Raw genomic sequence first — 14,355 nt, forward strand, 5'->3', positions numbered from 1 at the left:
TTCTGTATTGGGCTTTTATGTAACTTTATATGGTAATGATATGTTCATTCCTTTGACTCAAAAAAAAAGGAGAGATTTTGAACAGAAGAGATTTTGAACAATTCATAAAATTAGGGTTGGATTTTGATGTGAGAGAGAGAGAGAGAGAGAGAGAGAGAGAGAGAGAGAGAGAGATGGAAATGTGGTTGTGGAGGGAAGAGAGTGGGTTGGGTTGGGAGGAGATGAGGAATGGGAAAAGGTGGTTGTGGGGTAGTTGGGTATGGTCTATAGGATTGGACCGAAGTGCCTCTTCATGTGAACAGAAATTAGAGTAATTTGATAGAAATTGAGGATTGTCCTTGAATTACTTTAGAATTCAAACTACATGGACACAATTGATCAAATTGAAACTATAAGTACCTCAATGATAAAAATTGTAACTGCAAAGACGAAAAATGACTTTTTACCTTTTATTTATTATGAAAATAGCTCTTATAAAACGTATTTTGGTTAGGAGCTGATTTTCTCACTCCCCCTTTCTCCACTTACGCTTCCTTTTGCTTTTTAATACCTTTTAATCAATTTTGTTATTTTTTTGTTCTTTCTCTTTCCTATTCTACTCTAACCCTATATTAAAGTTTTGATAACTAAAATTAAGAAAAGTTAATAGAAAATAACAACAGAGAATTTTAGACATGGTGGGCACTGGTGATTTGAGTGGAATGACAGAGTTTAGTAATTCTTCTAATTCTCAAGATATTATGCATTATACGTTTAATTTCTTACTTAATATAACTTTATTAGCGGTGTTTCTTACTAAGATATTATGCTTAATATGCGTTTTTCCATGTAATAGTGGAACTTTGGATTGTCATATAAGAATGAGAAATTTCCTGGGAGTTTATGATCATGTTTTGTTTTTATTTTCGGGTCTGTTTATGTGTTGAGTAATAGGTAGTGACAGAGCCACTATGAGATCTTGGAAGCCATGGAAATGGCTCTAGAGGTGGTACAAGTTTGGCAACTCATGTTGTGATGGTTTAAGTGAAATGATACGGTTTGGTTAAATTAAATCCTCTTTTGTATCTGTTATTGAAGTTGTGATTTTAATTTGAGCTTTGGTATTGAGTATATGAGGATTTTGTTTAATCTAGTTACTCTTTCTTTGTTTAATGTTTATTTGTGGTTACTTTGGCCATCTTTATTACTCGATTAAAGAAAAAAAAAATTGAAAATGGAATGGAAGTTGAAAAATTATTTATAAAGAAAAAGAAATAATATAAAAGTAAAGTAAAAAGAGATTAATGTAGGATAAAGATAGAATATGGAAGAAAATAATAAAAAAGAATAAAATTAATTAAAAAGTATTAAAAAGCTGAGAGTGTAATAACACATGAGTAAATTTCTATTGTTCTGAATAGCAATGTATATATTTTTCAAGTGTTCTGATTAGCGTTTGTAAAATCTATCACCAAGGTGCACCAACCCACACCATAACATAAAAAAGTTCGAAAATCCGAAGGCGCTACCGAAGCCACTCTCTCTTCTATTCCACACCGAGACTCTGTCTTTCATAAACGCTTCGACTCGGTACGATCTCTGACTCAGTGGGCCAAACTCAGTCCTTGCAAATCCAACTCCAAGCTTTATACTTTTGTCTCTGCAACTATACAGCGTTGTTCTACTTAACCTAGGTTTCAAAGTTCCAATACCATCAATTTAGCTTCGCTTCGTCAACTCCAAACACTAAAAAGTTACAACATCTCTCTTCCACTCTTGAGAAAAGGGTCACGGTGATTCTGAAAATTTCAGGCCAATGGTTTCTTGGCTTTTTTGTTTTTTGTTTTGAAAGTGCTGGGCTGTATGAAAAAGGTGGAATAGAAGTTATGTTTTGTTAGGGTTTTGAGTTTGTCGTTAATTTGGGGATTTCCCTAAATCGTCACAATTCAGGTTCAGGCTACGATTGGAAGTTCTTGGGTTTTGTTCTACAATTTGATAGACTGTTGTCTGAAATTTAGGGTTTCAATGGTGTGTCATGTAAATTTGTTGACTTTCAAGAGTTTTTCCTTGATTTGATGTTTTGGTATGGTGGAAGCTTAACTCTCCGCGGGCTCGTTATTGGCTCGAAAATTTCGGGTTCACCCCAAGTTAACTTACTTTTTGGAAGATTGCTGTATGAAATCTAAGGTCTCTGTGGGGAATTAAGGTGTGAAAAATACAGGGAAATGTTTTATTCTCAGTTTATATTGGCGAAGAAAGGCCCGCTTGGAACGATATGGATAGCGGCACATTTGGAGCGCAAACTTCGAAAGAATCAGGTTGCCGACACCGATATTGGCGTCTCTGTAGGTAAATTCTGATACCATGTTTTTATGATTCGTTTCTCTAGAAAATATAGGAAAATAAAATCAGTACATTTTAAGCTTAAATTGTGATACTGTGTTTTATTAGTGGAAAAATTGCCTAAAATCCAGAATAATTGGGGAAGGCTGAGTCAAGTTGAAAAGGAGAGAGATTTGTTCATCTTTCCTGTAAGCTAAAAGAAACAGAAATACAAGTACCACAACAGTGAACAAGCAGTCCACCGAATGTACAGATAGAACCTCTGCACAGCTGCCTATACAAAGATTACAAAATCGTTAACCCAGAGAAAATATAGTATCTTTAGTAATAGCCCAGAAAATTTGGAGGATGATAAAGCCCAGAATGATTCCTCCCACAATTATTATTATTATTTTTAAAATCCTCATATTCTATTCAATTTCAATCCAAAGCACCTCGAAATAGCCAGCAAACTACATTCCACGAATTGCTCTATTCCTTTCCCCCACCAAAAGCACAATGCTTCTCATATAACAATGAAATCCATGAATCTGGAATCACCTGCAACAACTCTACTTCCCTAAACAGCTTATGCCAACGCAGTAAAGTAAAAGAGCAATGAAGAAAAATGTTGTCAATAATCTTGCTTTTTTTTTCTTCCTTGCATATAATACACCGGGGGTATATGAACAAAAAATTACACATTATTTTTTGCATAATGTCACAGGTATTTAGGTACTTTAACCTTTACAAATCATGGGAATTAACTTTGCTGACATAAGACTTGCACATAAAAGACCCCAATGACTCAACTCAAGTTTCCAAAACCTTCTCTTTGATCTACAAGATTGTAAGGAGACATTTTTGGTTAAAGGGATCCTAATTTATATGAAACGTTAGAGTTCAACCCATGGAAAAGAGAAACTACCATATATTTCCAAGGGATGCATTATAAGAATACCATAATCTATGAAGACGAGGAAATGATTTGCACAACTCAATATTAGGAAATATCAACTCAAGCCCTCTGAAATGACTTTCCAATGACAACAACTCGGATTGTCTTTTCTTGTTGAATGAGAATTTTATAGTATTGGTGGTGGTAATATGGGGTTGTCTGGTGATGGGTATTATTTGGGCTATATGGTCAGAAAAAAATCAGCATATCTTTGAAGATATTAGGGGGATGGAAGCAGAGGAGGTTTGGGAGAAGGTCAAGTACTGGGCAGCGCCTTGGGCTTCTGTATTTCCTATATTTAGGAGTATAGCTCTATCTGACATTATTCTAGATTGGAAAGCTGCAGCTGCCTGACGCACTCCCAAGCGGCAGATCCAGCATTCCTCCACCGATTTGGTCATTTTAGAGAAACTTGATGAATGATTAAAGTGTTCTTATCTGAATATTTCCTTCCTTTTCCTATGATTCTGTCCCCTGTGTTTTCTAGATCTGTATCTTTTTATATCTTTCTACTTGCTAAACTTGAATATCGTTTTTCTCTTTAATTCCCCAGTTTCTCTAAATCCCCAATACTGGTTCTACAATCAGAACTCTTTCCCACAAGTGGTACAGCTCCTCCCCTGTCCATCCAAACGACCTAGAAGACAGCCATCATAGCACATCCTCCCAGCAACAATCCCCCTTATTTCCTCCAAAAACCTAGCCCTCATTTCTTGCAAGAGTGAGATACAATCTCACATTCACCAAATGATGTTTTTCTCCTTCTCCATAGCCTCCCACCAAAAATTTCTCCTTAGTTTCTCCAACCTCTTTGCCACCTTACTTGGAGTTCTTAGGAGAGATAGATAATAAGCTGGAAGATTTCTGAAAACTGATTGAACTAATGTGGGCCTACCTCTTCCATATAATTACACTCTTTTCACCCTTCATTCTATTATACATTTTCTCCAAGAAAAAAAAAAGAAATTAGGAGGATGCAAATTTCCACCTAGGTGAAGATTAGGTATGATAATTAATTTTATTACCTTGTAGATCCAATTGTGAACGATATATAATATTTATTTCTCTAATTAGTTTCTCAAGTTTATTCAGCTACCTAACAGAGCATGGAACTTTTTTCTTTAAAGATTGTAGTTTCTATGTTCATAAGCTTTTTAATGCTTCCCACTCCCCAGTGGCCAGTGGATGTTCTTTTTTGGAAGTCGATAATTTATTAAAAAATCGAGGGGGGCAGAAACCCATGTAGACAAGAAAAGTTTGGCATCAGCACCATGCTCCTGTTAATTATTCTTTTGTTGTCAATATCCATTCAAAGAAAACTCTTTAGTTCCTTTTTAGGTAGTTCCAGTCAGAGTCATTTGTTTGGCTGGGGATTATTCCTAAAACCCGTGATATGAGTTCTTTTTGTTGAGTTTCTGGATTTCTGAATACTTAACCCCCTGATTCTTTTTTTGGGTTAGCACTTGGGGCTAATAGTAGTATTATTTTATTTTCCAATCTCAGTAATATAAGTTTTTGCTCTGTTTTTATTATTGTTTCTTTTTGTCAAATTTATCTATCCGCTCATCAATTTCCATGGTCTATCTTTCTATACAGATTCTATTCTTTTTCCTGAAGTTCCGATTGCTCTTAGGTTGTCCAGCCATCTTCTGCTTGGTGTGGTGAGGATATATTCTAGAAAGGTCAATTACCTGTTTGATGATTGCAGTGAGGCTTTGCTTAAGATAAAGCAAGCTTTTCGCTCCACTGCAGTTGATTTACCTCCAGAAGAATCTACTGCTCCATATCATTCCATCACATTGCCTGAGACTTTTGATCTTGATGATTTTGAGCTACCAGATAATGAAATTTTTCAGGGGTTAGTATGTTTGATTTGTATAGAACGAACGCTTTAGGTGTTGAGATGCTGGATATTGTATTTGTTTATATATTAACATTCAGTTATCTTGCAGTAATTATGTTGATCATCATGTCAGTACAAGGGAGCAAATAACTCTCCAGGATACAATGGAGGGTGTGGTATACTCGACATCTCAGTTTGGATTGGACGGTTAGTACTCATTAATTCATAGTGATGACATGATGGTACATTGAATTAAATTTGATGGTTAGGATAAAACTTAACTGTGATTATGTACCAAGTAAACTTAAATTCCAATATTTCATGGTTTGTTTTCAGAGCGGTTTGGTGATGGCGATACTTCTCAAATTGGTCTAGACTTTGATGAGGTAATTGTTATTTTTATTTTGTAATTTAATAGAGCAGAGAGTTACCAGTTGCTTTTTTCCTTGCAGAGATGGAACTTGTCAATTTTTTTTCTCTTTATGCATGGTTCCTTAAATTCCTGTTGATGATGTGTAGATATGGCTAGGCATTGCAATTACTCATTTGTTACTAGGGTTTGGCTAATTTATTGTTCTAGGGTTTGGGATTGCAGAAGAAAGGATTCATGGCTTGTATTTATATTCAACTCCCAAATGAGTTTTTCCCTATGAGAAATGTTGTGTCGATGAAGATTAAAGAATGGCTATATGTCCACTCACCGACTAAAAGTAAAGCATTCTCAAAATGCTTAAAGTTGGTAGGATTTGCTAGAGGTGTGCAAACTCTCATTTTCTCACATGGCTGTTGGGACAAAGTAAGAAGTGGGCCTGTGGGTTCTTAGTGATTGGTATTTATGATAAAATATAAGTTATAATCGTTTCATAAAATCGAACGTGCCCAAAGTGCTAGTGTCTTTGCTGAATAATCTTGGAATGATTTTCAATTCCTGGTTTTATCAATTTTCAATTTTATTTTATCTTTTTATCTTTTTATCTTTTTATCTTTTGGTGTTAATGTGTTGCTTACGCAAGAATTGGCCTAACTTTTGTCTAATATTTATTATTTACCTTGTTCCTGGTCGGTTGTTTTCTGTAGGTTGTGGGTAAGTTTTTGTGGATTGCTGGTCCACATTGATTGTACTTCCTTTTTATACCTCTTAATTTAATTGTTATGTTGTCTACAATAGAAAAACTATTGTCTTGTATATATATATGTGTGTGCGTGTGTGTCGCTTGTAGATGTTCTAATTGTTTTTGAATGATTGAAAACAGGACCTATTCTTAGGCAAGGTTGCAGCTCAAGGGACTGATGGAATTTCAGGGTAACCTCTCTATAGCTCTATGGTGTTAAACATGGGTTACTATTTTGATTCTCTCACACATTGTTTCACAATGAGGATTTTAGAAGTTAGAATTAGAACGACTCAACTTCTTTGGTGGATGGTTTAGACTCTTTGCATCTATAACACCTCTTTTCCAGTAAACAAAGCAGTGTTTCACCCGTATTCTGTCTGACCACCATATCCTTCAACATAAGCTATTTATGAAAAAGTCATTACCATGGGTTTGGATAAGGTAATTGAAACTTGAAGGTAGCAATGAATGTTAAAATGATGTTAGGATTTGTAGATTTTTCCTGTTTAGCTCCATTTATCATTATCGAATTTAAGGGTAAAATTTGTATTTGAGCAGTTTGGAATCTGGATGCGTTAAACTGTAAATAGGAGTTTTGGTGGCGGTGGTGGTGATTTGTGATTTTAATTTGCAAGTGGGATGCCTGTTTTTCCTGTCTCAAAGTTGCAGAACAAGACTATGAGTGGTCTGCCTGTTTTCTATTTTATGCTATACTTGGTTGTTTCGTTTCCGCAATGCTTTGACATTTTTTTTTCCTTCATGTTGAAGAGGTTGTTACCTGTTAGTCTGTGGTTGGGTATTTATTTATTTATTATTTTTTTCTTCATCCATGGAATCACTTAGAACACTATGAATTTTCTAATCTATCCTATTCATTTTCTATTATCTCAGTGGTGATCCTCAGGCGTTGGTCCAATCCACAACACCTCTGGAAAAGCATGAAATTTATGAGGGGATACCTGGAACTTCAGAAGTCATGCAAATGAATGGGATTGGAAATGAGGTTTATTAATACTACCCCAAAACTCCCTTTTTTCTGTTTTGTCCTAATTTATTGTCCTTTCTCGTGTGTAAGCATGGTTCTATTCTATTTTTTCATTGTTGTTAAGGGGTGGAGGGAGGTGTGATTTATGTGCCAACCTGTATAATACAATCTTGCCTCAGTGATGAATATTTTTATCCCTTTTGAACAGAATGAAGTCCTAGCTGCAAGTACTGAAAATGTCACATATGCTCAGGCTCCATCAACTCCTGGACTATTTGAAGAGCCAAACCTGTCTGGTGTTCAGGAACCTATGGCGTGCAATGATCAGTTGGATTTGGAAGACCATAATTTATCAAACTTAGCAGCAATTCGCAGCCCAGAAAATATTTGTAGTGTGCCAGGTCCGCGTTGTGGGGATGATAGTACAATGGTTTTGAATGAGGAGAACGGCTACCAGTTGGGCGATATGGAGATCAAGCAAGCAAAGCCACAGGAGCATGAGCAAATTAAACCCATTTCTCCAGTATTAGAATGTGCAAATGGGACAGTTGGTGCTTTGGATTGTCCAAACAGGGTGGAAGATATATATAATGGTATTGTAATAAACAATGAACCTGCTATGCTCTTCCTAGATCAAAAGGATGCACAAAGTGTAGAACCTGCAGTAGTTAGGTTGGATGAACCTGTTGCATCTCCTAGTTGCTCCCAGGTCACATATGAATTGGAGGACCCTGCTCGTAAGATTTGTTCAAATAGTTCCTGTGCGAGAGTGTCAGAGGATTATTTGGAGGACCAACAGACATCTTTAAAGCCTGAAATACAGAATGACGTTGAAATTGCTAATAATATAGGAGAATCATGCACACTTAACATTAAAGATTCTTTTAATCCTCTTACTCATGAGGAGATGTCATCTGCTGAAGTGCCTGTACTCCGGGCATGCAACTCCGTCCCGAATCATCATAATATGCTATCTCCTGCAAATATTTCAGAAATTCCTGGCAACTTACCTTCCGAGGTTGTTGGGCCAAGTTCTTTGGACAATGCAACATCTTTTGACAATCAATTTGAGAATTTGGATAGGTCTGCCACCTATGACTTGCCTGCACCTGAAAAATTGCTCTCTGTACCAGAAGGGTTCACTTCGAAACCAAGTGATTTTCTAATGGAATCTACGCCTGACAAAGAAATCATAGGTGGGGATGCTGGTGATGATACTGGGATCAAACTCATCTCAGGGAAAAAACGTAGTTCCACAGAAAGTACTATGACAGTGCAGAGTTTAAATTCAGTTGAATCATTTGGAGAGGCCCGAGGAAAGAGAACTGCAGAATCCATCCCTGATGATGATGATTTATTGTCTTCTATTTTAGGTATCTAAATGGATCTTTCTTCATGCCTTCAGAATATTCTACATGCCAATTTGTGTTATGACCGGTCAAATGAGTTGATTCATTTGGAAGAATATTCTTACGCTTATATGATTATGATTGAACTGTAATTCTTGTTGTTTCAGTTGGAAGACGATCTTCAGTTTTAAAAATGAAACCCACTCCACTTGCACCTGACATCATATGCTCAAAACGCTCCCGGACTGCTGTTCGCAGTACTGCCTCAAAGAGGAAAGTGCTAATGGATGATACAATGGTCTTGCATGGCGAGTATGTGACAGTTTCCATATATCTACATTGTTTGAATTCATATATCTCCCAACTAATTTTGACCAATCTCATCTTTGGTTCATAGACCATTCTTTTGTAATTTTATTTTATTTAACAGAACAAAAGTTCCTTATATTGAAGAATATTTGCTGCTTGTTTTAAGACCTCTACGATATAAAATGCCTTTACTACTAAGTTTGTATAATTGAGTCTTTTATCCACGTCCGTCAATGCAATGTTGATCTCTGAATGATCTACTTGTTTCATGGTCTTAAGTCGTCAACATGACTTGACATAGAAGCCTATGGTTGGGCTCTTTGTCAACCAGCATGTTCCCATGGGAAATTTGACATTTTGTTCCTTAGAAGTATAGCAGCGGTATGTTTATCTTAGTAGAGTGCTTCTTGGCTGAGTGGTAGTTTTCCTTTAAATGCTTAGCAGGCTCTGAGATAAGATAATCATATTAAGCATCTTGTTGTATATGTTGTTGCATGTTAGATTCTCTTTCTCTCTTTAGACACTAACTACTTGGCTTCTGGTCTTCTGAAGTACAATACGCCAGCAGTTAACGAATACTGAAGACATACGTCGTGTGAGAAAGAAGGCTCCTTGTACTCGCCCAGAAATTTTAATGATTCAGAGACAATTTTTGGAAGATGATATTTTCACTGTACCCGTACTTACTGGTAAGTTGGTGATACCAGAGATTAATCTAATACGCACACATGTAAATTAGACATGCACATATACAATCACTGTGTTTCACTTATTGGTTTATTTTGGGAGACTGGTAGCTCTATGAATGATTGCTGTTCTTGGGAAATCTTTACAATCCACCTGAATTAGTTTTGATGTCTAACAGGCATGTCGGTGGAACTAATATTTCTGCACACAGAAACATTTGATCTAAGTAGAACCAGGGTTTCTGAAAATGATCAAGACGGTGCTTCGGCGGAGTTACTGAAGGATGTAGAGGCTTATGCCAGGCCAAATGTAAGTAAAGAAATTGAACCCGTTAGAAGCACTGAACCTGTAATTGTGACAGATGATCTGGAAGCACAACCTGCTGGTGTTCCTATTGAGAACGAAAACCAGGAGGCTGAAGATCATAATCGAATATCTCAGGATACTGATGCTCAAGAGCAAGGGATTACTGACCTAGAAGAATTTAATACTTGCAAACATCAACCCTCAGGGGAGATAGCTGAAATGGAAATTGAAAAAGAGATTTTTGAAGTTGCTGATCCTGTTTTAGGAGATGTTAACAATGTGTCAACTGATGTTAACGTCCAGTCAAGGCTTTTGGATAAAAAAACTGATGATGAAGATGCGTCGCTGCAGATGGACGCATTATGCATGTCACCAGTTAAGAAGTTGGACGCTCAACCCATGGAGGTGGATGCATCCATGGTGGATGCAAGTATTCAGAAAGGAGCTGATGCTATTGATGCTTTTGAGCATACTGTTGAAATCAGAGCAGATGTTCAGATACGATTTTCTGATCTCACTGACAACATAAATGCTACGCTTGCAACTGTATCTCTTGAAACTGAAGAATGCAAAAACCTTAGTTTTTCAAATGATCAACCAGTGGAAGAAATTGGAAATAATGAGCAACATATGGGGAATGAAACTGAGGTCCTGGATGCAAACTTTGGTTGTGATGACAAGGACCCAAAGTCTAGTTGCTTGCTTGGTGATGGAGACAACATTGCTCCCTTAAATGGTAAGGAAAGTCTAGGTTCTCCGGAGGCTGATCTACAGAGTGGCATTGAAGCAGAAGTCACCGCAGAACACCCTGCAGAAGATTTTGGTGTGAGTTGCGAACATTATTTCTCTGAAGTTCTGAAAGTTATTTTGCATGCCCACTTTGACAAGTGTTTGCTACATTCCCTTGCCATGCCAGGCGAAAAATAATTTCTCAGCCCTCTTTTTCATTTTATTGATTCCCATATTTCACTCCTGATTGCACAGGGGATTGCTTGATTTTATTATATGTTCAAAAATTGCATTCAGAGTTCTGTTTTTTTCTTAGTTTGATCTAAAGGCCCCTTTAATAAGTTTTATATGTGCTTTTAACTTCACTTTTTGGCTATATTGTGCAGCATTTTGAAGATGTAGTTTTGGGAAATGATACAGGTTAAGTTTCTCCTTCCTGCCTTGTTGATTTGTTCTCATTTATATCTTTCGGCCTGTCTTATTTCTACATTCCCTTCTCAGGACCTACTTTTATGAGGATTTTGTCTGCATGGACTATACACATAGCACGCAAAACTATTTATGCATTATTATGATTGTACTCCTTGTACATTTTTGGCCCTTTAAAGCTTCTTTGTCAACTCTATTGGACTAAGCCTGGACTGGAAATAAATGCTTCCGACCCACCTAGAGCCATGTTCTGTGCCTTACATATTTGTTGACTACATGCTTTTTTGTACTAGTGTTTCCACATTTATATGCACTCACACTTATGTGCTGAGGTTCCTTTGAATAACACATTTTCATTCCTCTTTTCAGAATTTTTGAATGTAGATGATGATGATATAGCTGAAGATGTTGATGACATGCCTTGTGCTGAAGACACTCGTCTTCTTGAGAACAGTGGGTGGTCTTCCCGCACCAGGTGCGTGTGCTTCATATGGTCACTGCTAGGCTCAATGCATGCTGCTATTTTCGTTTTTTTGCAAGTCAGTGGAGTTCTTTGCTGGTTTGCACGTATTTCCACTGAAGGTGGTACTGACAAGTTTGTGATTTGAAGCATTGCTACAATATGAAATAAATTGGATTTTTTGTTTGAGTTAGGACAGGGCTCCATACCTCGATTTAATAACTTCTAATAGGAAACTTTGGATATTTCCTATCTGTCTGTCTCTCTAGCACTCCGGAGTCGTAGTTCCTAGATCATACAATTCTTTTTCCGAGAATGACTAGTGTATTTGAATTCAAAATTGATGATTGTTCTTTTGGGATATTGATTTTGTCTATCGTTATCATACATTGTGATATCACTTTTCTTTTATTAAAAACTAGTGTTTTTCTTGTAGAGCCGTTGCCAAGTATCTCCAAACTTTGTTTGATAAGGAAGCTGTTAACGGGAAAAGGGTTCTTGGCATGGATAGTCTGTTAAATGGTAAAACTCGTAAGGAAGCATCAAGGATGTTTTTTGAAACATTGGTAAGTCTTATAATCATCGTTATGTTCAGGTTTTCTTTTATCTTGGTAATCTCCTATACTTTTGTCAGAGGATCAATGAGGATGTAAGTGTGTCTTGTAATATATCATTTATGTAGTACATTCTTGGGAACTCCATAAGCATGTACATGAAATTAGCAGAGCTAAAACAATACTTTTGAAGATTAGATTAGAGCAGCAATTATTATGACAATAGAATAGTTTTTAACTGCTATATGGGATGGTAATATGATAGTTTTGTACTACATTGTGAAAAATTGGGTGTTAGTCATTCAAGGATTGAAATTATAGTTCCTCTTGATAAATTCCTGAACTATTGGAATAGATGACATGTTTTATTGACAAGGTTTAAATAGAGCTTATGTGGATGTTTTTTTTGTTAACATGGAAATTGTTTGTCTTTTATATTGAAACTGGGATTGTCATAGTTGCAACACAAGGTCAAAGTTTTATGATCATGAGAAGCAGATGCAAGGGAGTATTGGATAATACTGTAGTTTAGAATCTATAAAAGACGGTAGAAATTGAAGAATTAGTATTAGGAATTGGGCAAGCCTTTACTTTTCTGTAAAGAAATTAGAAAGGCTGATGATACTACTACTTTATTTTATTGTTTTATCTTTTATATAGGAATGATGGCACTTACTAACATTTGAACAGTTCATTAAGACAAAAATTGTGGTTCTGAAGCCAGAATAGCACTTAGTATCATTAACCCGAAGGTTGGTTACTTTTAGATTTCTATCCTAGGAGTATGAAGAGAAGATTTATTCCATGACAAAAGGAGGACTAGTATCAGCATACTCATCCATAAGCACTGATAATTAGTGGATGCAGATAGACTCAGCTTCTAGACACTAGTGAGGAGGAAGCATTAATGAATTACCACAAGATGGTTTAGGAGGTCAATGCGTGACAATGAGAGATCTAAGATTGATGATGGGATGGATCTGAGGACAAGTTGATGTAGGTCAATAGGTGTTTTTGCAATTTTTCTTTATATTAGCTGGCTTTGTGTATTCTGCATGGTGCAATACCAATGTAAGTTGCTTCAAGTTTGTTTGTTTTTTCTTTTCTGGATGTACTTTTGGTTTATAATTTCCAATGTAAGTAGTTTAGTGGACGGGTTTGCTGGTTTTTGATTTCATTAATTTTAATCTTCGGTTTGGTATAATTATATGTTCTTGTTCAAACTCTGTAAATGCTGAATAATCTGGTTTTCTCGTGGTTCTACTCACTGTTTTGCAGGTTCTTAAGACAAGGGATTACATCCATGTAGAACAGGCAAAGCCCTTTGACAACGTTAACATAAGGTCTCGAGTAAAGCTCATGAAATCAGACTTCTGATATCTTACCTAGGGAAGGCAGATACTTGCAGAGGACTTTATAGTTTAGTCTGTATGATGCTCTACTGAGAATTGGGAATATTCTTTTCCTTCATTAGGTATTTTTCTTATATAAAAAAAAAAAAAATTCTTTTTTTGTTATAAAAAAATTGATTCCTTTTCCCTTAGGCTAGGAATTAAGTTATCGTTTAGGTTGTGTAATTGGTAGTTTATCTCGCGGGCGGGCGGGCGGGGGGGGGGGGGGGGGGGCGGTGTTTAAGGAGGGACACGTGTATCATCTTGTTGATCGTGGCAACAAGGTTGTAATGTGGATCATATCTGTATGATGTATATATCTGTAAATTAGTATCATTTGCAATCGAAGATGCTAACTTTTAATATTCCAATAAAGCCTGGGCTTTGATCTTTGCTATGTTGCACAAATGATAAGAGTAGAAACGGAATCATAAGATGGGCATATATTTTGAATTTATCGCTACATAAAATGTTTGTTTTCCTGGTGCTAATGACCATTTGCCCCTTGACTGAAAAAAATAAAGAAGCCCACTTGCCCTGGTCTTCACTTTGTAGATACGAGTTAAAATTCCATGCTCTTCTTACCAAACTGTGACTTGGACCACAACCTCCATCATGATGCCAACTTCATGATCAATTATTCCATGAAGGAAGCTTGCCCTTCAATGTCTTTATCTAAGTGTAGAATTATACACGGGGTTGTGTCTTTCTCTAAAATGGTGATACTTTGGTCCTTGGTCCCCTGGGGTGTATTATGACTGTAGGGTGGGTATGGTCGTGGGAGGAGGTGATCATACGAGAAACGGTGGAGATAGAGATAGTGGCTGTGTGGGTGCGGCTCTGGCTGGTGATAGATGAGTAGATGAGCAGAGCTGGGGGGATTGGAGTGGCAGTGATACATGGGTAGATAGGCGGGGGTAGACCTTTATGTTCATAAGG

The 14,355-nt window shown here is 36.7% G+C and overlaps 1 protein-coding gene across 1 annotated transcript; it reads left to right on the top strand.

Annotated features, from left to right (window-relative positions):
- LOC18773965 (sister chromatid cohesion 1 protein 4) lies at window positions 1,337-13,528 on the top strand. The gene is made up of 14 exons (XM_020566326.1): window positions 1,337-2,328; window positions 4,856-5,117; window positions 5,212-5,309; window positions 5,439-5,488; window positions 6,356-6,405; window positions 7,109-7,220; window positions 7,411-8,575; window positions 8,719-8,863; window positions 9,413-9,549; window positions 9,726-10,678; window positions 10,969-11,002; window positions 11,381-11,486; window positions 11,908-12,037; window positions 13,304-13,528. Exons 1-14 carry the CDS (start codon window positions 2,205-2,207, stop codon window positions 13,400-13,402), a joined length of 3,465 nt encoding a protein of 1,154 aa, XP_020421915.1. The 5' UTR covers window positions 1,337-2,204; the 3' UTR covers window positions 13,403-13,528.

The sequence above is a fragment of the Prunus persica genome, chromosome G6 (genome assembly GCF_000346465.2).
Source record: "Prunus persica cultivar Lovell chromosome G6, Prunus_persica_NCBIv2, whole genome shotgun sequence".
Classification (NCBI taxonomy): domain Eukaryota; kingdom Viridiplantae; phylum Streptophyta; class Magnoliopsida; order Rosales; family Rosaceae; genus Prunus; species Prunus persica.